The following is a 24187-nucleotide window of genomic DNA, read 5'->3' as shown; positions in this document are numbered from 1 at the left end:
GATCCATCTGCTTCTGCCTCAGAGTGCTGGAACTAAAGGCATGCACCACCAAGCCCGGCCATAATACTAATTTTTAAAATAATTTTTAAAACTGACAAAGATGTCTGAGTTGGTAGTGGGTCACGCCTGTAATTCTAAGCATGGTTGGACCCCATCTTGGACTGTCTAGTTAGGTACAAATGTGCCGGGGATACGGTGGGGGTGTAGGGGAGAAAAGTTTACTACCCAATAAAGCTTTATTTTATTTTATTTTTTTTATAAAAAAGATGGAGAGCAGAAGCTGAGATGCAAATTCAGATCGTTCTGGCTGGTGGAGGTGACCTGAGTCCCCTAGGTAGCCTGGATCAGAACAGAATCACCGCAGCCATACACACCTCCAGGCGGTCAGAGAGCGCACACACCCAGCCGGCTCTCCGGGGTCTTTACCCCACCTTGGGCGTCTAGGCCGCTCGCCTGCCTCCATTTTTGTTTTCCTTTTCTTTGGCAATTTAGCAGAAGTCACAAGTCATGCATGACTCTCCACCCAGAAGAGTGAGCGACATAATTCCGCTTCGTTCCCTCCGCATTAGTCAGCGCGCGCCCGGGTCAGGCATATCCGAAGACGACTACGAGCGTCAGGACCCCGGGCCGGCGCGGCTATAAAAGCGCGCGGGCGGGCGGCGGCGGGTCTCTTTGTGCTCGGCTTTGTGTGTGCATCGTTCTTTGTCCCTTGCTTTGCTACCTTTGCGGAGGTCGTACAGCAGGTACCCCCGGGTCCCGTGGGGAGGGCTCCGCGGCGTGGGGCTGGGCAGGATGACCCACATTTACAGACTAGAGTTTCTGATGTCTCCGTGACGCCACCCTTGGAACTGACCCAGCCCGGGAGGAGGGACGCGGGCCGCAGTCTCTCGGGCCTGTGCTCACACTGTTCTCTCTCCCCAGGTCTCCGATCCGCGCCGGCGGGACCCAGGGCCACGATGGTGAGCGGATGGTGCGATCGCTGGGCGGGATGTGGAGGGGCTGGTCCCGGGGGAGCGACGGTAATGATGACCTCTGGTGATTCTGAGTGTCCCGCTGACGCCATCACCGCAGCGCTCTGACCGCCCCTGGCCGGCGTCTGCTGTAGCTGGGGTTCGAACTTCCGTGGCCTGGAGTTCTTAACGGTTTGTTTCTGTCTTGCTTCCTGTTAGGGGATTGAGGACACCCGCTGGCCACTTTCTCCTGAGGGAAGGTTAGTATTGGGCGACAGAAGGACCTTAGGTTAAGGTTATCTCAGACGGTTTTCTTAGCAAGGCGTCATGACCATTAGCGTTTGTTTTCTAAAATTTGCTGTATCTCTGGCTTTGCTCCCTCTGCGGAGGTCGTGCAGCAGGTACCCCCTGGTCCCGTGGGCAGGGCTCCGTGCACGTTTGTCTATGAAGTGGTCAGGGTCCCTGTACTGGAGTTACAGCTGTAAGCTGCCATGTGGGTACTGGGAGTTTAATCCGGGTCCTGGAAGAGCAGCCCGTGCTCTTAACTGCTGACCCATAGGCGTGCCACCATTCCCAGCTTTAACCTAATTCCAAACCTATAGTGGCTGGAGTTGAAGCCATGAGCCACGACCCTCATTTTATTGAATTTTTTCTGCATATGGGTGCTTTGTTGCATTGTAGCTCAGACATTTCCTTAGACCATTCAGGTTGCAAGGAGTTCGTTTTTTGAGGGGTTTTTTTATGGTGTTTAGCTGTGGTTGTCCCACCTTTTTGTAGTTTTTAGCAGTTATGGTCCAGTAACTTGGTGGTTTTGGGTTTCTTCTATGGCCCCAAAGCCTGAGAATACGAACATGGCCAACCACAACCGGTCTTACTCTCAGACTAACAACCCTTGGGCTTCTGTTGTATTTTTACTGATTCAGGTCTCCCAAACTGGGAATGATGATTTCACAGACTAGAGTCTCTGACGCTGGTCCTGATGTCAACTATAAATCTGACTCTTGGGGAACCTGAATCCTTATTTTGGGTGCACTATTTCCCTTCCTTAGGATGGAATCCAGTGTCGTCCCAAATGCTCTGCTTGTCATTGACTGTCCTATTTTCGCCTCTAGACTGAGTTCTGAAGACTACACAGAGGCCTGGTTCCCTCATCTAGATTATGAACTGACCTGAGAACCAAGCCTAAAGTGGAATCTATAAGTGGTCCAGCATGGCGTGATTGTGCCTGCCCGGTCATGCTAGTGTCTGAGAGCGAGTCCTTTCTCCTTACTGTGGCGGTGAGTGTTCTAGTTAACCTTCTGTTGCTGTGATTAAGAACTGGGTCGTGACTAAGGGCAGCTTGGGGGAGCAGTTTAAAGGGTTTGACTTGGTCTGTGGAGGAATGCTGCCTGCTGCCTTTTCCATTACCTCATTTCCGTGAGACCTGGAACCACTGGGCTCCCAACAGACTTGCTGATCTGTCCCCGGGGCTTGTAAAGTTGCTGCTCGGTCCTTCCGCTTTCTGTGGTAGCCTTGTTGGACTAGCCTGAGCTTTCTGAGGATGTTTGAGTCCACGTGTTCCTTTTCTGAAATTTCAGGATTTGCTGCTACAGAGGCTGACATGCATGGATCCTGAGAATTGTTTACTGTGTCAGCAGCTGTCGGTGCTGAAACCACATCAGCTAAACATGGTGGCATCTGTCTGTTTACCCAGAGTGGAGCAGCGTTTCGCTTGAAGAGTTTGGGCAATGTAATGAAAGCTTGTCTCCCTGAAATGTTTACATGCTGTCTTATCTTGGCTTTCTCTGAAAGTCTAATAAAATACTTGAACACTGAAGTGATTGCTGTCTGTGTGGAAGGGATTGCTGGAAGGTCCCAGTAGTCACAGCTGTGGTGTGGTGGTATTTGTGTACCTGTCATAAGCATCAAACACACAAAGAGCTCAGGTCCTCCAGAACTGTCATTTTAGTGCTTGGGAGCCCTTGAGCTTATGATTTGGTTCTTACTGAGCCACATACTGGGTGCTGTGTACTCTTTGCAGCAGTCCAGAGATAACTCCAAAATGACTGATGGGGGGAGTTTATAAAGTTGTGATGGCAAGGGGCTGGAGAGATGGCTCAGTGGTTAAGAGCATTGCCTGCTCTTCCAAAGGTCCTGAGTTCAATTCCCGGCAACCACATGGTGGCTCACAACCATCTGTAATGAAGTCTGGTGCCCTCTTCTGGCCTGCAGACATACACACAGAATATTGTATACATAATAAATATTAAAAAAAAAGTTGTGATGGCAAGCATGGGGCCTGTATGATGGTTAATGGCTGAACTGCCATTAACAGTTTTAGCCCAAGGTCTGGTCTTGATCTCAACTGCCTGCTATAAACAAGGGTAGCTGTAAGTGCTAAAGCTTCTCCTAAGTGCAGGGATTACAGAATACAGCATCAAATCCTTTACATATGCTGGGCAGTGGTGCTCCACTCCATGCCTCTCTGTACTCAGGAGGGAGAGAGGCAGGTTGACCCCTAGTTGAGTACATAGTTGAGGCCAGCACAGGATACAAGTTAACCTTTTTAAAAATATATTCTATGTGCATTGGTGCTCTACGTGTTCTTATGTGAAGGGTCTTGCGGTTAGAGACAACTCTGAGCAGCTATGCGGGTGCTGGCAATGGAACCCCACATCCTCTAGAAGAGAGCAGCCAGTGCTCTACCACTGAGCCATCGGGCCGTGTACTTCTGACCCAGAGAGGATTCTTGGGAGGTCTCATTCTTCCCTGAATTATAGGCAATTAGTGGTCTCTGGGGAAACCAGACCAGACCTTTTTTTTTTTTTTTTTTTTGGTTTTTCGAGACAGGGTTTCTCTGTGGTTCTGGAGCCTGTCCTGGAACTAGCTCTTGTAGACCAGGCTGGTCTCTCGAACTCACAGAGATCCACCTGCCTCTGCCTCCCAAGTGCTGGGATTAAAGGCGTGCGCCACCACCTCCCGGCCAGACCAGTCTTTAATTTTAAATAAATTTCAAATTTATGTCTGGATGTTTTGTGTCGTTAATGTCCTCCATTCTGACTTCTGAGGGGGCCAGGTACACACGTGCATGTGCCTGCAGACAAAACACTTAAATTTTAAGCAGGCTCCTTAGGCACAGGTGATTGTAGAGAAGGGAAGCTGAGTTCCCTCCCTAACAGGAAAGTTGTTTTTTCCAACCTCCATTTTCCCTAATCAATTGATTGGCTTTTTCCCTTTGAAGTTGCCCCATCTCTAACTGGCAAGATGAGGGAGCAGGAGAAGGAATGGTTTGAACATAAGCATAGCACAGTGACCCAGTTCAGCTGGGAAGGCAGTTCATGGCCAGCACCCTCCACAAGTGCGCACACACAAAAACTTAAAACCATTCAACTTTAAAAGACTCTTACAGCACTCGGGAGGCAGAGACAGGTGGATCTCTGAGTTTGAGGCACAGTCTGAGGTACAGTCTGAGGTTTTTGTCTTGAAAAACAAAAGCAAATATTTTTAGGTGTTTAGACGATTTGCAGGCCCTGTGGGTCACATGCATGCAATTCCCACAGTGGTCAGCAGAGGGAGTCAGATCACTTGTTCCTGTAATTATAGACTGCAGTAGTGGGTATTAAACCTGGGTCATCTGGAAGAACAGTGCTTTCTTGCTAGCTTGGTTTGTTTGTTGAAACAGAGCCTCACTCTGTGGTCTGACTGGCCTGGAATGCATTATGAGTTCAGGACTGTTCTTGAATTCACAGAGATGGGCCTGTCTTTGCCTCTAAAGGTGTCAAACTGGACTCTGCCAAAACTTTGAACGTTTTACTCTGACGGGTCTGTATTTCACATAATCTCTCATAGTACTTGATTGGAGTTACAATATCTTGGGAACAGGATGACTAAGATTCTGGAGGTAAACTGGGCACGGTGGCACACGCCTTTAATCCCAACACTCAAGAGTGGAGGCAAAGTGGATCTCTGAGTTGGAGACCAGCCTGGTCTACAGAGTGAGGTTCAGATCAGCCAGGAACACTGTTACACAGAGAAATCCTGTCTCAAAAAAACAAAACAAAACAAAAAGATTCTGGAGGTAGAGGCTGGCCAGATGGTTCATCTGGTTAAGAGCATTGGCTGCTCTTTTTTTGTTGTTGTTTTGTTTTTCAAGACAGGGTTTATCTGGAGCTTTGGAGCCTGTCCTGGAACTACCTCTTGTAGTCCAGGCTGGCCTTGAACTCACAGGGCTGCATTGGCTGCCCAGGTTTGGGTCCCAGCACACCGGATGACTTGGTCATCTTTAACTCCAGTTCCAAGGGATCCAGCACCTTCTAACCTCTGTGGCACCAAACACACGATGCACAGACACACGTGCAGGCAAAACACTCATACAAATAAAATAAACTGTAAGCGAGTGGTTGTGCTCACGCCTTTACTCCCAGCACTCGGGAGGCAGAGGCAGGCGGGTCTCTGTGAGTTCACGGCCAGTCTGGTCTACAGAGCGAGTTTCAGGACAGCCAGAACTACACAGAGAAACTCTGTCTCCAAAAGGCAAAAATAAACAAACAAATTTTAAAAGTAGAAAAAGGAATGATTCTAAAGGCATTCAGAATACTTTTAAGATTTTATTTATTTACTAAGTATACAGTATTCTGCCAGAAGAGGGCACCAGATCCCATTATAGATGGTTGTGAATCACCATGTGATTGCTGGGAATTGAACTCAGGACCTCTGGAAGAGCAGCCAGTGCTCTTAACCTCTGAGCCATCTCTCCAGCCCCCAGAATACTTTTCCAGCAAATGCAAGGTTTGATCCTCAGCTCCAGGGGTTTGGGGAGGCGTGGGTAGGAAAGACAGAATACCTTTGAATACTTTTCTTTTTTTTGAGACAGTGTTTCTCTGTGTAATAGTCCTGACTGTTCTGGAAATTGCTCTGTATACCAGAGTGGCCTCAAACTCACAGAGATCCACCTGCCTCTGTGCCCCGAGTGCTGGGATTAAAGGCGTGCGCTACCACAGCTCTCCCAGAAGTTAAGTAAAGTTAACTTTGACCGCTTAGTCACTCTTACAGTCCCCTATGTGGGGGAAGGAGAGCGCCTCTCATTCTCACAGAGAAGTTAACAATATGTAACGTTCCTTTTATATACAATGCTCCTCAAAAGGCTTAGCACATGACTGTACTCGGTGTGAATGACCACAGTCTTCCCAGACAGTCACAAAGCCTATTCAGTTCCTCACCCGCCCTTCCCTAACCCTTGGCATCTCTTCCTAAATGGCCAACCATCCTTGTAAATGAGCAACCATTCATTTATCCAAAGGTCTCTTCTGCGTTCCTGTCCCTTCCTTCCACGATCTAAACTGTCCCCACCCTGGGGTGTCAGACCTCCTTTCTGGTGCCAGTCAGGCTCGAGGCGTAAGATTGAAACACTGTCAGGGTGACAGCAGCCACGTGGGGCTTGGGATGTAGCTCAGGTGGAACTGAGCTTGCCTTGGCTGTTCGCAGGGCATGCCTCTCACCTCAACACTAGGGAGGTGCAGGTGGGAAGGTCAGAAACTCAAGGTCACCTTCATCTGTACAACTAGTTCTGAGCTCTAAGATCTTGTCAATAAACAAACAGCCTGGCGTAGTGGTGCCCACCTTTGATCCCTCGCTGGGAGGCAGAGGCAGGCAGCTCTATAAATTCAAGGTCACCCTGATCTATGTAGTGAGTCCCTACACACGGCTGGAGCTACATAGTGACATCCTATCTCAAAACACAAATAACTGTAGTGATATTTTATTTGTATTTTAATAAATAAAGCTTTCCTGAAGATCAGAGAGTGAAACAGTCCTACTGGTCAGCCTTGCAGACCAGGCAGTGGCGACACACACCTTTAATCCCCGTAGCCACACTAGTTTGCCATAGAAACCGGTGGTGGTGATACACACCTTTAATCCCAAAACTAGAGAGGGTTATAAAACGGGAGGAGACAGATTTCAATCTCAGTCTCATTCTGAGATTCCTGGAGGTAGGATCGCCATTCCAGTGGGCGTCTGCTCTGCTTCTCTGACCTTCAAGTTGAACCCCAATATCTATCTCTGGGTTTTTATTAATCATGCTACAGACAAGTCTCCAAAGCCTTAAAAATGCAGACCACTTCTGCTAAATTGAGATAATCATCCAATCATGTCCATTCTCAAAACCCACAACTTCCTGTTATGAGGAAGAGATTTAAAAAGACGTCCGTGCCAAAACACTATCTTCATCTCCCCGGGAGCCTTTATCCACACACCGGAAGTGGGGCAATCACAGAAACTACCATGCTTCCATACCGCCATCCCTCAAAGGCAATCTGCGGGAACCCAGGCAGACACAGAGCCTTCCCAGGCCTCCACTCCGGAGGTCTCACACGGTTGTGAGCCACCATGCCTGGCCTGGGTGTTAATTGCCCTTACATACAGCTAAAATCTTAGACGTTATTAATGATACTGTTTTTTACATGCTGACCTCAAGCGTGCCCGATGCTCATTCTCCTGTAATAGAAGCTGGTGTAGGACAGGCTGACTCCCTAAGCACAGATATGGGACTCTGGCTGCCTGGAGCAAAAGAACCGTCAGCCAGCTCTCAGCCAGATCACCCTCTGCCAGCACCACAGGGCTTTTAGAGACCCTGAAGGCATGTCCCCAGCCAGGGCTGTTTGAAGTAGTTTGTACCATGATTTTAAAGTGATTTTGTGTGTGTGGGTGTTTTGGCTGTATCATGTCTGGCACTGTGTTTGTCTCTAGGGCCTGAAGAAGCGAGAGGAGGGTATAGATCCTCTGGACCTGGAGTTCCAGATGGCTGTGAACTGCCTGGGTGCTGGGAATCCAAGCGAGGACCCTTGGAAGAGCAGTCTGTGTTCTTACCCACTAAGCCTGACAACCTGAGTTTGTTTCCTGGGACCCTTGTGGTGGAAGGAGAGAACTGACTCCCAAAAGTTGTTCTCTGACCATCACATGTTCACATGAGCGCACACACATATACACAGACTAGATACATAGGGTTAAAAATAAAAAGAAGGCCGGGCGGTGGTGGCGCACGCCTTTAATCCCAGCACTCGGGAGGCGGAGGCAGGCGGATCTCTGTGAGTTCGAGGCCAGCCTGGTCTACAAGAGCTAGTTCCAGGACAGGAACCAAAAAGCTACGGAGAAACCCTGTCTCGAAAAATCAAAAAAAAATAATAATAATAAAATAAAATAAAAAGAAGACAGCAGAGAGACAGTAGAGACACCATGGAGGGAAGAAGTAGCTGGAGGAGTAAGACAGTAGAGAAGCTGTGGAGGGAAGAAGTAGCTGGAGGAGGAAGACGATAGGATGTGGAGAACTGAGACTGGAGCCAGCAAAGAGACACTCCAGACCTGGTGGCCGTAGAGTTCCAAAGCACTGTCAAGTGCTCCGACACCCCAGGACAAGGGCTGAACCACGGACTCCAGTCGGGCTCTGAGGATAACTAGCCCTGCTGAGAACTGAGGAATCTGTGACAAGACTCACGGTTTCTACAGAGGCTCAAGGACTGTGGCACTAGAGGGCGCCGCCCACTGCTCCTCCTGCCGTTGGTCTAGCCCCTGGAGAGCTTGACCAGTCAGGATTTCCATCTGTGTGGAGCAGAAGGGCCGGATCCAGCTGCTCCGTAGCAGCACCGGGGAACAAGCCTTCTGTAATCATCAGCGACCCCTAGATAAAGTGCGTGAGAACAGACATCGCAGCAGAGCCCAGAGAAGCTGAGGTGGAGCTCAAGAAGACCCCCAGGGCGGGCGGTGGTGGAGCACACCTTTAATCCCAGCACTCGGGAGGCAGAGTCAGGTGGATCTCTGTGAGTTCGAGGCCAGCCTGGTCTACAAGAGCTAGTTCCAGGACAGGAACCAAAAGCTACGGAGAAACCCTGTCTCGAAAAATAAAAAAATAAAATAAAATATATAAAAAAAAAGAAGACCCCCCAATAAGAATTCCCTTTAGAGGCCCATGTAGTTTTAGTCTGAACCTGATTTAAAATTCCCAAAAAGATGAACAGCATAAAACTGATTAGAAGGGGCTATACGATGCCGGGTCCCACAGGGAGGATGATCGCAAGATCTAAAGAGCGTGGTCGCCAACTTGACTGCATCCGGAAGTAGCGGAAATGCAAGTGCCTTTCCAGTTTCCAACACCTACTACAGTCGCTGACCGGAAGCGTGCGTGGACTAGTCCTCACTCTCAGGAGGCAGATGCATTGGATTATCCTGATCACGGATTGTGAGAGGGAGTGGATTTGGCGGCTGCATATAATGATATAACTTTTTTTTTCCAGGCAGTGATGGCTACTCCTTTAATCCCAGCTCTCAGGAGGCAGAGGCAGGTGGATCTCTGAGTTCAAGGTCAGCCTGGTGTACTGAGTGAGTTCCAAGACAGTCAAGGACTGTACAGAGAAATCCTGTCTCAAAAAAGGAAAAAAAAATTGGCAATTTGTGGGACGTGATGATGCTGGTTGGTCGCTCCTGACACCTCCGGGTAGACTGACACAGGAGAAGAAGGGGCCAGATGGAGTTAGCCAGCTGACAGACACCCGTGTTTTCTTTCCCGCATCCTTTATCGGGTTATGTAAAGTCAACTAAGAGAATACCAGTGGCCATCGCATTTAAGTTGTCCCTGAAGGGACATTGCTCCCTATTCTAAAATTTGTAATGTATTTGTGGTTGTACAATGGATAGCTATGCTAGGTATAACTGTGACCTGCTTAAATATATAATGCAGGGGGCTGGAGAGATGACTCAGCGGTTAAGAGCATTGCGTGCTCTTCCAGAGGACCCGAGTTTGATTCCCAGCAACCACATGGTGGCTCACAACCATCTGCAATGAGGTCTGGTGCCCTCTTCTAGCCTGCAGGCATACATGCAAACAAGATATTGTATCCATAATAAATAAATAATTTTTTTAAAAAAAATATATATAATGTATTTGCAATCGTACCTGGGACAGTTATTATGTTAGGCTAGGCTGGTTACTGTTTTCATTTGGAAATTAAGCATGACATAAGGACTTATGGTTTTGTGCCAATTTAACGAGGGATGGACTTGTGATGGCTATTCTTGGTTGCCAACTTGACTACATTTGGAATTAACTAACACCCAAGTAGCTAGGTACACCTTTGAGGGATTCTTTCTTTCTTTCTTTCTTTCTTTCTTTCTTTCTTTCTTTCTTTCTTCTTTCTTTCTTTGTTGGTTTTTCAAGACAGGGTTTCTCTGTGTAACGGTCCTAGCTGTCCTAGAACTCACTTTGTAGACCAGGTTGTCCTTGAACTTCCAAGTGCTGGGGTTAAAGGCATGCACCATCACCACCTGGCTATAGTAATATGATATTAACTGCCTCAGACTCTTTTGGGGGACTCGCCACCAAGCTCCCCAAAGAATAACGCACAGAGTCTTATTCTTGTTTAAGAACATCCAGTCTTAGCCGGGCGGTGGTGGCGCACGCCTTTAATCCCAGCACTTGGGAGGCAGAGGCAGGCAGATCTCTGTGAGTTCGAGACCAGCCTGGTCTACAAGAGCTAGTTCCAGGACAGGCTCCAAAACCACAGAGAAACCCTGTCTCGAAAAACCAAAAAAAAAAAAAAAAAAAAAGAAATCCAGTCTTGCCGGGTGGTGGTGGCACACGCCTTTAATCCCAGCACTCAGGAGGAAGAGGCAGGCGGATCTCTGTGAGTTCTAGGCCAGCCTGTTCTACAAGAGCTAGTTCCAGGACAGGCTCCAAAAAAGCTACAGAGAGGGGCTGGAGAGATGGCTCAGAGGTTAAGAGCACTGACTGCTCTTCCAGAGGTCCTGAGTTCAATTCCCAGCAACCACATGGTGGCTCAGAGCCATCTATAATGAGATCTGGTGCCCTATTCTGACCTGCAGACATACATGGAAGGAATGTTGTATACATAATAAATAAATAAATCTTAAAAAAAAAAAGAACATCCAGTCTTAGCTTGGCTTGTTTCTTGTCCTTTTCTTAATTTATATAATCCTGTCTACCCTTGACCTCTGTGTTTTTCCCGTTCTCTTATTTCTTTAAATCTTACTCTAACTCGATAGATTGTTGTATAACTGGATGACTGGCCCCTGCCCCTGATGTCCTCCTCCTTCTCGGGCTACTGCTCCTCCGAACACCTTCTCCCACTTTTCTCCTTCTATCCATTCTCTCTGCCTGCCAGCCCCGCCTCTCCTTTCTCCTGCCTCACTACTGGCCATTCAGATCTTTATTAGACCATCAGGTGTTCGAGGCAGGCAAAGAATCACAGCTTCACAGAGTTAAACAAATGCAGAATAAACAGTCACACACCTTAACATAATAGCTCCAACACCTGTCACTTGTTTGTTTTGGCCTGGACTTCCATCTGGGAGGACTGCTGGCCTCAAGTTCTTGATCTGCTTCCACAGTGCTGGGATTCCAGGCATTTGCACCGTGCCCTGCTTAGAAACACAGCTTTGGTTGGTGATTCTCAAAGGGCTGAGCGAAAGCAAAAGCTAAGACGCCCACAGGGATGCCTCACTTGGAGCTCCAGTGGGCTGCTCTCTTGGCGAACCACTGTTCTTAGCTGAACAGAGCGCAGCACACAGGGGAGCCCTGTCTCTTCATCTACCTCAAAAACTGCTGGCCCTGTAGGATTTTCCATGGTTCAGCGATGGCCCCCACAAACATGGGTGTATGGGCAGCACTGACTGGACTCACTGGTTTATAGAAATGGGGGGCATGGGGGTGCTGAAGAGTTGGTAACTAAGAGCACTGGCTGCTCTTCCAGAGGACCCAGATTTGATGCCCAGCACCCACGTGGTGGCTCACCACTGTCTGCGACTTAAAAAGGAAAAGTGGCAGGGAGATGTGGGGGGATGGTTGGGTCAGGGAGTAGATATGATCAAAATATATTGTATACATGCATGAAATTCTCAAAGAATAAATGCAAAATATTATTGTTCGGTTGGAACCTCCAGCTCGACCTTGCACAATCTGGAGAGCCCCATTCCTGTCTCTCTCTCCAAATCCTGCCTACTCAGACTCTCCAGACAAAGGGAAGGCACCAAAAGCCCAGTTCCGATTCTGGGTGGCTACTGCGCTTCCTCCCCTGAAGTTGTCAACTGCCCAAGTCCCGCCTGAACGCCCAGCTTTTGATCACACTTGGGCACAAACCCAGCTTGTGACAGACACATCATCACCCCGTGCCTACAAGCTCTATAACCTCCCTGGTTTAGTTTGGGCGTGTGACTTTTCCAGCCTCTATCTCTGAGACTGGAGAACCCACCCGGGAGTTGTTTTACTCAAGTAAACCTGTTGTTATAATTTTTCAGTTTAGCTTGGCTGAGAAACTATAATGGGGGGAAGGAACAGAAAACCTATTAATTATATTTAAAATAAATATACAGCCGGGCGGTGGTGGCGCACGCCTTTAATCCCAGCACTCGGGAGGCAGAGGCAGGCGGATCTCTGTGAGTTCGAGACCAGCCTGGTCTACAAGAGCTAGTTCCAGGACAGGCTCCAAAACCACAGAGAAACCCTGTCTCGAAAAACCAAAAACCAAAAAAAAAAATAAAATAAAATAAATATACAATGAACAGGTAACTGGAAGGCCACAATAGTGACCTGAAAAGGAAATCACCCTTAAAAAGCAAAAGAAGTTTCTCAACCTGAAGGACCTTAGGGCCGTGCCAACTGCCAACAACAAGGCTTGCTGGGAGCTATTCCAGCCTCTCAGGTCTAATACTGTCATCCTAACAGGCACCGGCTGTGTCTTAGCGCTGCCCAAGGACACGGGCAGCGTCTCTCAGGACAAGGACACGGGCAGCGTCTCTCGTCTCTCAGGACTATCTTTAGCCATTGTTGTGGTTTTCAGTTTTGAGGAAAGTTCTCGTGTGGCCCAGGCTCATCTCCAACTGGCCAGTGAGGTGTCCCCTGCCTCCCACAGGGCTGTTTTCTTCATTGTTGTTTTATTTCCAAAGAACCAGGAAACAAGTTCTCCCAAGGGTAAAGTACCCGCTGACGCTTGATGTGTTAGGTGTCATTGTCCTTGGTCAGGTGACCTCAAGTGGAAATGATCACCTTCTAGAATCTCTATTGCCTCTCATTAAACCAATAAACTCTAAAAATACACCAAGGATGACGTCTGCCAACACTCTCCAGTTAACCCCTAGCAGGTAAACAGACCCGTCAGGGTCAGGGACCTCCTAAGGGCCTTGTGATGGTAGGACGTCTTCCAGGACCATACAGGGAGCCCCTGTGGCTCCCCTGGTTTGGCTTTTTCTGAGAGAACTGAACAACTTCTATTAAAAGGTTTTAAACGTGTTTTGCATGTTGAGGTTGGAACGCAGGGCCTGGAGCAGGGGTGTGCTCCTGACTACACTCCGCAGCCTAGCCTTTTTTAGGACGAGCAGCACGAAGAGCCAGGCCTGCAGGCACGTGACTGTCCACCCCGCTGCCGCATGCAACTGTCCACCCAGCTGTTCAAGAGGCCTGCAGTGTTGCAAGGCCAGCCTGGGCTACCGAGTGTGATCAAAGTCCTGGCTCAAGAAAAGAAACAGGGACTGGAGATAAAGCACACGCGGTAATACAGTGCTCACCTTGCAGGAGGGCCCGATCTAATCTTCAGAACAGGGTGGGGGTTCCCTGGGGGTGGGGGGATCGAACCAGGAATTTTGGGCCAGACTCTGCTCTATAGGGAGTTTGAGGTCTGAGGACAGGTTTTAGATTTAGATCTTATCTCAAGGAGGGAGTGAGGGAGAGAGAGAGACAGAGAGAGAGAGAGACAGAGAGAGACAGAGAGAGAGAGACAGAGAGAGAGAGAGACAGAGAGAGAGACAGAGAGAGAAACTGAGAGACAGAGAGAAAACCACTGACCCCTCCCCAGACCAATCTCTACCACCTCCGGCTCTTGGCTCTCTTCCCTGCTGAGCCTTCTATCCAGCCATGGCCCCTCCTTTTTTGCCCATCCCACTTTGGCATACCAGGCCCAGGACATTTCTCTTCATCCCTATGACCAGACACCGTGCTGGAACCCAGAAGTGCTGAGCTGCCCGCTCCGAGTCTCCTTCAGCAGTGTCAGGGGAGCTGGTGCGGTAGCCATGGCACCATGCCCTCAGAGACCAGTGTTTGCTCCTGGAGAGTCCCTGCTGCCCACTGCTTTCCACGGGGCCTCCAATTGCTCGGGCTGCTCCATCTCCAGCGGCATCTGCCTGCCTGCTTCCTGGAGGCCAAACTGCCGCAGAGCGACCTGTCCAGGCCGCACGTTTGCGCAGAGTTCTTGCAGTCGACCCAGCCGACCGAACTAAGGCTGGAGCTCTGTCGCACCACGGAGTCTTGACGCACAGATCCCGGAAATGTGATTTCTAGCCTCACAGAAGCACGTTTAGCCTTTTCCGTTACACCCAGAACAAAGACGGAGACCAGTTCACCCACTGAAGATCAGTGGCAGAGGGCCTGACGAGCCTGTCTGCTGCCTCCAGTTCCTTTCCCAGCACATCAAAGAAAAGGAAATGAAAAACCCAGACGCGCGGCGTGCCAACCACGTGTGCTTGGTTGCCCGTGTTTTCTGTTCTTTTCTTTTTTTAAATTTACTCCTTTGTGTCTGTGACTGTTTTACCTGCTTGTCTGTAGGTGTGCCAATGAATGCCTGGTACCTGCGGAGGCCAGAAGAGGGTGTTGACTCCCTTCTGGAGTTGGGGGTTGAGAGCCATCATGTGGTTGCTGGGAACCTGGGTCCTCTGCAGGAGCAGTAGGTACTCTTAACGGGGCTGAGTCATTTCTCCAGGCCCTTTGGAATCACTGCGTTAAAACACTGTCTGGGGGCTGGAGGTTTGTAGGCACCAGAGGCCAGAGTTCACCTTCCAGGACCCTTGGTGGCGTGGAAACCAGTGAAACCGTGTGAAAAGGGGTGCTGGATCCGAATCCAGGGTTTTAGGTGTGTATGATAAACATTTTACCTGCAGGGACTGTCCCCGCTAAGAAATGTATTTAAAATGTTTTTTTAGATTTATTTATGCATGTGACTGCTTTGCCTAATGTATGTATGTATACCACATGCGTGCGTGGGACCTGAGGAAGTCAGAAGGCATCGGATCCCCTGGACCTGGAGTTACAGCCAGGTAAACTGAAGGCGCTGGCACTCAAACCTTGGTGCTCTGGAAGAGCAGCGAGTGCCCTTAGCTGCTGAGCCACCTCTCCAGGATACACAGTCTGATACTGTTGCGGCATCCGCCCCTAATCCCAGTATTCTAGAGGCAGAGGCAGGAGGTTCACCACAAGTTCAAGGCCTGACTCATCTCCATAGTGACGCTGTCCCCTAAAATAAACAATCCTGGGCTAGGTGTGCTGTGTGGCTCAGTGAGTGGGTACAGTGCTCACCCAGCCTGCCTGAGACCCCAGGTTCCCTTCTAAGCACCGGTGGTGGGCATGGGAGGGGCCTGGTACTGCCGAGGTGTATGGTGGGGAAGGGTTTGGTGTATGCCGGCTCCAGAGCCTGTCCCAGGGAGGAGGGGGAGGGGTCTTCAAGCGCCATCTACTGGAGCTCAGGCAGGGCAGGGTCTCTGGCTCTGCAGGAGGTAGGGGACAGGTCCACTGCCCATGACTGCTTGTCACTTCTACTTCACCAGGTGCTCTCTCTCTCTCCTCTCTCTCTCTCTCTCTCTCTCTCTCTCTCTCTCTCTCTCTCTCTCTCTCTCTCTCTCTCTCTCTCGTGTGTGTTTTAAGTTTGACCATTCTGCCTGCCTATCTTTCTATTAAGGGTCTTGTTAGGTATCTCACTGTCAATCATTTTTCCTCAGACCCTCCCCCTCGCTTCTGCAGGCCAGCGGATGGGCCTGTCTGCCCCATGGGGCAACAGTGTGGTTTACTGACTGGGGCAATGAACGAGTTCCATCAATGGACTCTGGGAACTGCTCATTCCAGGGAGAGAGCCCTCACCCTGGAGTTCCTGCACCAACCACGCACCAGGGAACAAACAGCACAGAGGAGGGCAGCCTCTCCCTGTTTTTCTTAAAGTCTTATTATTTTTAGCTTTTAGTTTTATGTGTGTGAGTGTTTTGCCTGCATGTATGCTTATGTCTGGTGCCCACAGAGGTCAGAAGAGGGCATGAGATCCCTGGAACTGAAGCCACAGATGGCTGTGGCCCCCATGTGGGTGCTGGGGGTTAAACCCAGATCCTCTGCAACAGCAACAAGGGCTGTTACCTGCTGAGCCATCTTTGCAGCCCGGGAAAGCTCTTTTTCACTGAAGAACTGCAGGTAATAAATGAGGAAAAAAACGTAAAAAAATAAACAGCCGGGCGGTGGTGGCGCACGCCTTTAATCCCAGCACTTGGGAGGAAGAGGCAGGTGGATCTCTGTGAGTTCGAGGCCAGCCTGGTCTACAAGAGCTAGTTCCAGGACAGAAACCAAAAGCTACGGAGAAACCCTGTCTCGAAAATCCAAATAAATAAATAAATAAATAAAATAAACAAATAAATATCACACACTGGGTGGTGGTGGTGCATGCCTTTAATCTGCGTGGATCTTTCTGAGTTCAAGGCCAGCTCTGGTCTACAGAGCAAGTTCCAGAACAGGCTCCAAAGCTACAGAGAAACCCTGTCTCAACCACTCCCTCCGCCAAAAAAAAAAAAAAAGAAAGAAAGAAAAAATAAATGTAAATCAGAAAATAATAAATAAATAAATAGCAGTCAGGAATAGGTTTTCCTGGGTCCTGAGTTTTGCTTGTTTTAAGTTATTTTTATGTGTATGAGTTTTTCTCCTGCATGAATGTCTCTGTATCATGTTTGTGCCCGAAGCCTGTGGAGGCCAGAGGGTGTCAGGTGCCTGGACCTGGAATTACAGGTGGCTGTGAGCTACTCCGTGGGTGCTGGGAGTTAGGCCAGCATCCTCTGCAAGAGTAGCCTGCGCTCATAACCGTAAGCCATCTCTTCGCCTGTTTGTGCTTTGAGAAAGGGTCTTGCTTATATAGACTGGACGAACCTTGCTATGAGACCAGGCTGCTCTTGGACTTGCAGCCATCCTCCTGCCTCTGCCTCCAGAGTGCTGAGATTATACTACCATTCCTGGCTTACAGTTCTGATTTGATCAGACCTAAGATATTTTTTTTTGTTTTGTTTTTTCGAGACAGGGTTTCTCTGTGGTTTTGGAGCCTGTCCTGGAACTAGCTCTTGTAGACCAGGCTGGTCTCGAACTCACAGAGATCTGCCTGCCTCTGCCTCCCAAGTGCTGGGATTAAAGGCGTGCGCCACCACCGCCCGGCGACCTAAGATATTTTTGAGATATTTGATTAAACTTGAATATTGGTTAGATAGTAGATACCACTGTTAGTACTTCTCTGACCAATGACATCAAAATATTAATTTTTTTGTTTTAAAGATTCCTTTAAAAGGAACTGAGGCAGGCTGGAAGATGGCTCAGAGGTTAAGACCATTGCCTGCTCTTCCAGAGGTCCTGAGTAATTCCCAGCAACCACGTGGTGGCTCACAACCATCTGTGATGAGATCTGGTGCTCTCTACTAACACGTACGCATACAAGCAAACAGAACACTGTATATACAATAAACAAATCTTTTTTTTTTAATATTTATTTATTTATTATGAATACAATATTCTGTCTGTGTGCATGTCTGCAGGCCAGAAGAGGGCACCAGACCTCCTTACAGATGGTTGTGAGCCACCATGTGGTTGCCGGGAATTGAACTCAGGACCTTTGGAAGAGCAGGCAATGCTCTTAACCACTGAGCCATCTCTCCAGCCCCTAAACAAATCTTTGAAAAACAAAAAAAGGAACAGAGGATGGACCTGAAGTGTTTGAGACATCGCGCATTCCAAGTCAGCCTGGGTTACAGTGTGAGGCCTTGATTTAAAACACACGCCTTTAATCCCAGCACTCGGGAAGCAGAGGCAGGCAGATCTCTGTGAATTCGAAGCCAGCTTGGTCTACAAATCAAGTTCCAGGATAGCCGGGGCTACACAGAGGAACCCTGTTTAAAAACTCAAAACAAAACAAACCAACAAACCAGGAAAAAAACAAAAAACAAAACTGGATGTCGGCCTGTCTTGGTGGGGTGTACCAACAGTCCTAGTTCTGGAGCAGGAGGATTTCAGGGACTGGAGATTGGCTGGGCAATAGTGAGACCCACCCTAAAACAACCAAAACTAACCTAAACTGAATGTTGAACACAGGCTAACCATTTTTCTTTCTTTTTTTTTTTTTTTTTTTGGATTTTTCAAGACAGGGTTTCTTCATAGCTTTTGGTTCCCGTCCTGGAACTAGCTCTGTAGACCAGGCTGGTCTCGAACTCACAGAGATCCGCCTGCCTCTGCCTCCCGAGTGCTGGGATTAAAGGCGTGCGCCACCACCGCCCGGCTCCATTTTTCTTTTTGTGTTTTGGAAATGTCTGTTAGGCAGCTGTGGCGGCACACTTCTGGTATCCCGGTCCTTGGGGGACCTAGCAGGAGGGTGTTGAGTTGGAGGCCAGCCTGGGCTTTGTAGTGAGTTCAATCCACTTTGAGATTCATAACAGGATTTTGCTAAAAACAAAGTGATTAAAAGATGACTTGTCTACAGCTTTTAGACAATGCGAGCATGTGTTTGTGTGTGCGCCAGTGTGTGTGAGCACGCGCTCACATGTGTGCTCACTGAAGTGTGTGTGAGCACGCGCTCATATGTGTGCTCACTGAAGTGTGTGTGTGAGCACGTGCTCACATGTGCACAACTGAGGCCTCCTGCGTGCTTTAGTGCTTACCCCTGGGCTGTGTCAGAAGCCCTGGACACACATCTGGATAAAACACACAGAACTGTGCCCTTGTGCAGTGGGCTACACTTTACCACACAGAACTGTTATCTTAACGTTTCTCAGAGCAGCTACCGACAGAGAAACGACCCTCTAACTGCAAATGACCAGCATTCCTCTGTCCCTAATATGTTTAAATTCTTTTTTTTTTTGGTTTTTCGAGACAGGGTTTCTCTGTGGTTTTGGAGCCTGTCCCGGAACTAGCTCTTGTAGACCAGGCTGGTCTCGAACTCACAGAGATCCGCCTGCCTCTGCCTCCCAAGTGCTGGGATTAAAGGCATGTGCCACCACCACCCGGCTTATGTCTAAATTCTTTTTTTTTTTTTTAAATATTTATTTATTTATTACGTATACAATATTCTGTCTGTGTATATGCCTGCAGGCCAGAAGAGGGCACCAGACCCCATTACAGATGGTTGTGAGCCACCATGTGGTTGCTGGGAATTGAACTCAGGACCTTTGGAAGAACAGGCAATGCTCTTAACCTCTGAGCCATCTCTCCAGCCCATGTCTAAATTCTTAAAAGCAGAGATTGCGAGGTGGCTCAGCTGGCAAGGCTCTTGCTGCCAACCCTAACAAGCTGAGTTTAATCCCTGGGACCCACAGGAGAGAACCATTTCCAGCTAGCTGTTCTCTTACCTCTGCGGTACAGCGGAACACGCACTCCTTCCTCTCGACAAACAGGGCACCCCTCACCTTCCTCTCGACAAACACGGGCGCCCCTCACCCATTGAACCCAGGGTCCTAAGCATTCTAAGCATAGGCAGTAGCTTTACCACTGAGCTACGCATCCAGCCCAGAAGTGCGGGGTTACACCTGGTATCTGCGTGAGGGTGACGGCGCTAATTTCTCACAGGCTGGGCTGACACGGCCTTCCACCCGGCTTCACACACCTGTTCCCTATTTCATATCCCTCCCTATTTTAGAAATATAAAATATTCTAAGCTGGGTGGAGGTGGTGCAGGCCTTTAATCCCAGCTCTTGGGAGGCAGAGGTAAGAGAATCTCAGAGTTCCAGAACAGCCAGGGCTATACTGAGAAAAAAAGACAAATATAAATAAAAGTACATAAAAACAAAATAAATAAGTGAAACTCATAGTCGTTTCATGGGAAACATGGGATTTGATTGACGGGTCCCTGTCCTAACCTCACTCCGGTTTCACCAGTGTCCGTGAGGCAGTCCAGAAGGTGCGACAGACAGAACCATAGACTCCAGAAACGCTTTATCTCCTTCATTAAAAATTTTAAGTTACAAATATTTTGATTTATAAATAATCAAGGTTGTGTGTGTGCGCCTACCCCTTACTCTGAAAGGCCATTTTCCCCGGGTTCTTCCTGGAATCCTCTTTAAGTCCAAACCCCAGGAGGACGCTGGCCTTCCCAGTTCCCGGGGTTCATATTCGGTCATCACTCCAGGGACACCCCCGCGCCCATGCTGTCCCTGCCTTGTCCTGAGAGAGCGCATGGGGCTGTCCCTAGCACTCTGGAAAGTGCTCCTGGTGCTGGAGGGACTTCCTGCCTGGGGGAGAGGAAGCTGAGCCGTTATGTCATAACCCGGTGACTTCCCTGTCAAAGAGAAGTTGCTTCTGCAAAAGGCTCGAGTTCGGTGGAAGAGCTGTGTTTCAGGCCCCCTCTGCAGAGCCCGGGAGGGAGAGCCAGCCGTGAGGTCGGAGTCCAGGACTTCGCTCCCTGAGGCGCAGGGATCAGAGCGTCCCGTAGATGCTGACTTTGACCATGGAGATGCTCTCCGTGTACCGGTTCAGGCCTTTCTCGTACAGAACGAACAGCTGCGGGGGCTGCTGCTCTCTGTCCGTGCTGTTTTCCAGCGTTGTCAGGGAGGAGTAGCCGCTGGGCCCTGGCCACACCTGGACTCTCTCCTTCTGCCAGGACGTACCATTGCTGAAGCTCCAGCGCAGGGTCAGGTTCACTCCTAGGCGCGCGATAGGCAGAGGAGGGGGTTGGGTCTGCCCTGTCCAGGCCCTGGCTAGGCATGGTGCCCCCACCCACCCCACCCCCAGGTACTCACGGAACTCGGGATGGGCTGGATTGGAGAAGAAGACAATGCCTGAGCTGGTGGCTACTGCTCCTGCTGCCACCACTGGGTCCACCAGCTCGGGGTCGAAGGTCACATCCCGGGGCCGGAGGGTATCACAGGCATCATAGCTGCGGAGCACAATCCTGCAGCGGCAGTGGTAGTTGTTCTGGTTCCGGGCATTGATGATGACGGAGCCGTCTGGAAGCTCGTAGGGCTAAGGGGAGAGGACAGGGTCGCTAAGCCGGGGAGGCTGAGGAAGCCAGAGCTGGGTCTTTGGGTGCAACAGCATTCTGGGTGAAGGTGTGGGCAAGCGAGTTCCCACCGACTCCTGACCTGGCATTCGTCGGGGTTGAAATCGTGCTCGTGTTTGGGCTGGCCGAAGGGGATGCCGCTCACTCCTGTCCCGTAGTGCCAGGAGGCACCGTGATCATCACTGAGGAGGCAGAAGACGCCATCTCGCTCCAGTGTCCCATGTCCACACACGATGAGCCGGCCCTTGTGGGGCTCCCGCTGTTTCTGTGAGAGAGGATGGCGTTGTGGGGCGCAGGCGGGCAGAGAGGGCACCTCTCAAGCCGAGGACACTCCTGGGTCCTTGCTGTTCTCCCAGACACTGCCCGCATGAAGAAGCTTTTGTGTGTGTGTGTGCGTGTGTGTGTGTGTGCCAGGCCTGTAATCCCCGCTACTCAGGAGGTACAGTGACTTTAAGGCCAGCCTGGGGAACTTGGTGAGGTCCTCTCTCAAAAATAAAAACTATAATAAGGCTGGGGGCTCAGCTCAGTCAGTGGTAAAGTTCTTGCCTAGCCTGAGCAAGGCCCTAGGTTAATAACACCCATTAGAAAAAGAAAGGAAGAAATGAAAAAGAAAATTAGTCACCATCTCAGCCCAGGCTGGCCTCCCTCCCACTCACTAGGTAGCCAAGGCTGACCCTCAACTGGGTTTCTCTGTGTAGCCACAACTGTATTAGAATTCCCTCCACAGACCAGGCTGGCCTTGAACTCAGAGATCTGCCAGCATTCAGTACTCTTATTATTCCTTTTTTTTTTTTTTTTTTTTTTTTTTTGGAGACTGTCTCTCTATACAAAGCAATGGGTTTCACAGTGGCATTCTGTACATATATACTGTGGGGGCCAGCCATGATAAGCTAAGTATGGGCAGATCACCCAAAGGAAGTTCTTAACTTCCAACCATTATCACCTGCCAGAGGAGCTTTAATGGAGGCCTGAGACTCAGTAGTTTACCCGAAGCAATACCTGGTTGCAGAAAGAACCACAAACTAAGATTACCTAGCACCACCCAAAAACAGGCCATCCAAAAGAAATGCCTAACGTTTGTTCCAACCACTGTAGATAGGACCTTCTGCCAGCACACTCACCAGGACACCCCTAGACAAATGTCAGCCAATCAAGGGTCCTAAACCTCAGAGACCCCTCACCCCCACCTTTACTACTATAAAACCCTATCCTAATTGAGCTCGGGGCTCTCCATTTATTCCAATACATTGGACATGCGGAGAGACCGAGTTTGCAAATTTGATTAAAATAAAGGCTCTTTGCTTTTGCATATGGGACTTGGTCTCCTTGTTGGCTTTTGCGGGGACTTAAAGGATTTGGGCTTAACACATACATACTGCTTGGTACTTCCCACTCAAGAAAGAAAAAAATCTAATTTACAGGATCTTGTCCTCTTCACCTATCCCCAGGATAGAAACCTGAATGCCAGAGCCTGGTCCAGGGGCAAACATCTCGGTGCCAATATCCTCGGAGAGGTTCCGGGGTGGGCTCCATGAAATGCCGTCATCCTTACTCCATACCAGCATGGTGGAGGCCACCTGGCAGTTGACCTTGTGGGCGCAGAGGGTGTAGATAAGGAACACCACTCCTGTGTGCACATCGTTGACCACGGCCCCCAGGTTCAGCCCATCCGAGGTCTCCCCGTCGTCTACAATGAAGGCTGTAGAGGACCATGTGCTACCTGCGGGAAGACAAGAGCAGACTGAAATTGTACCCTTTCCCGGGACCGTACGGTGGCACCGGGACCCTGTTTCTTCTTCCTCTGACATTTCCTGCTCATTCCACCTAGCGACATAATTCTCATTCCCAGTGAGAATTAGGAGACCACCCTTAGGTGGTCTCAGTTAGTTCCCCGGACACTTTCCCCCTCGGGATTCCCTAACTCCTTAGGGAACTCAGGCCTCAAAGTTCTACTCTGGGCGGTTGGATTGGTGAAGGGAACCCCCTACTCTCTATGTCGGTCACCCACCCAACCCCCTCACCCCCGGGCACCTTTGTACCCTGGTCCGTGGACCTCCTCATGGCGATGAACTTGGCCCCCTCGTCGGACGCAGACTTTTTCCTGGCTTCGGCGAAGGCGAGCAGCGTGCCCCGAGGGGTGGCTGTGATTAGCGGTATGCGGAAAGTGTCCACCGAGCCGATCTGCTTCCCGCTCACCCACAGCAGCTGCTCCATGGTCACCAGCGGCTGCACCTGTGTGGAAGGAAGGACACCTTAATGCAGACGAGCTAGACGAGGCTTCAAGACCGGTAAGGAGCGCCTCCAGCTAGGGTAATGGGGAGCCTGGGCAGGGCTGAGGGGTGTCCCGCAACCAGAGAAGGCAGTCGGGAGGAGGGTATGGGCGGAAGCCGAAGGTCCCTGAGCGGGGAGAAGGAGCCCTCGGGGATGGGCGAGGATGGGGGCGGGAGTGCCGCTCGGAGAGGTGGCCGAGCCGGGGGACAGCGGCCACCTCTGCAGGTGCAGCAGGGCTCACCAGACTGAAGTCATCTTCCACCCTGGCCTCGGACCCCGCCACCGCCACCAGCAGCAGGAAGATCGCTGCGAGCACCTGACCCCGACGGCGCGCCCAGCAGCTCGGCGGTGCCCGGGGTCTGCTCGGCTGTGCCCCCACCATTGCTTCCCGATGCCTGTCCCCGAACTGGTCACCGGCGGCGAGCCGTCAGCTGACCCCGACCCTTTAAATGCGCACACGTCACTCCGGCCCCGCCCCTCGTGGCCGCGGCCCGCGCTGCCGCGACTCCCGTTGGTCCTTCCAGCTGTCCGACATCAGCATGTGACCCAGGAGGCGGGCTCAGTCTGCGTGAGCTTTTTGATTGGCTCTGATACCCGGAACGCGACGAAGGGGCGAGGCTTGTTGTGCAGAAACCGGCGGGGAGGAAGGCTCTAACCCCTTGTAGAAGGACTAGAAAGCACATGGGGACAGTGTGACTCCGTTGGTAGAGTTCCTTCCTAGTCTAGGAAGCCGTCGGTTTAATCCCTGCCACCACCTAAATCAGGTATGGTGGTGCACACCTTATATATAAAATTTAAGAGTCACGTGGGGTTGCAGAGTTGGTTCAGTGTAAAAAGCATTTGCTGTACGCTTTTCAGAACCCATTCTGAAACCCGTGCTCTGGAGGCAGAGACGGAAGATCACGTAGGCAAAAATGGTTAGCTGAATCTTTT

At 50.0% G+C, this 24187-nt stretch overlaps 1 protein-coding gene, 1 long non-coding RNA gene and 2 other non-coding genes across 4 annotated transcripts; 3 read left to right on the top strand and 1 right to left on the bottom strand.

Moving 5' to 3' along the window:
* Positions 1-677: 677 nt before the first annotated feature.
* On the top strand, positions 678-2759 carry LOC130862144 (uncharacterized). Its single transcript, XR_009055619.1, has 5 exons — positions 678-743; positions 922-959; positions 1170-1210; positions 2063-2227; positions 2528-2759. It is a non-coding gene; the product is annotated as an uncharacterized LOC130862144 (long non-coding RNA).
* LOC130862490 (small nucleolar RNA SNORD48) lies at positions 1019-1081 on the top strand. The gene has a single exon (XR_009055657.1). It is a non-coding gene; the product is annotated as a small nucleolar RNA SNORD48 (small nucleolar RNA).
* Positions 1886-1951, top strand: LOC130862489 (small nucleolar RNA SNORD52). Its single transcript, XR_009055656.1, has one exon. It is a non-coding gene; the product is annotated as a small nucleolar RNA SNORD52 (small nucleolar RNA).
* A 17056-nt stretch (positions 2760-19815) lies between the features above and the next one.
* On the bottom strand, positions 19816-23674 carry Neu1 (neuraminidase 1). Its single transcript, XM_057751272.1, has 6 exons — positions 23496-23674; positions 23023-23215; positions 22441-22703; positions 21066-21248; positions 20724-20946; positions 19816-20627 (listed from the first exon to the last, which is right to left on the bottom strand). The coding sequence occupies exons 1-6, from the start codon at positions 23634-23636 to the stop codon at positions 20401-20403; spliced, it is 1230 nt and encodes a 409-aa protein (XP_057607255.1). The 5' UTR covers positions 23637-23674; the 3' UTR covers positions 19816-20400.
* Between the last annotated feature and the right edge of the window lie 513 nt (positions 23675-24187).

This window comes from Chionomys nivalis, chromosome 19 (genome assembly GCF_950005125.1).
Source record: "Chionomys nivalis chromosome 19, mChiNiv1.1, whole genome shotgun sequence".
Taxonomy (NCBI): domain Eukaryota; kingdom Metazoa; phylum Chordata; class Mammalia; order Rodentia; family Cricetidae; genus Chionomys; species Chionomys nivalis.
Note: the sequence above shows the minus strand (reverse complement) of the source record. Positions and strands in the feature narration are given on the sequence as shown.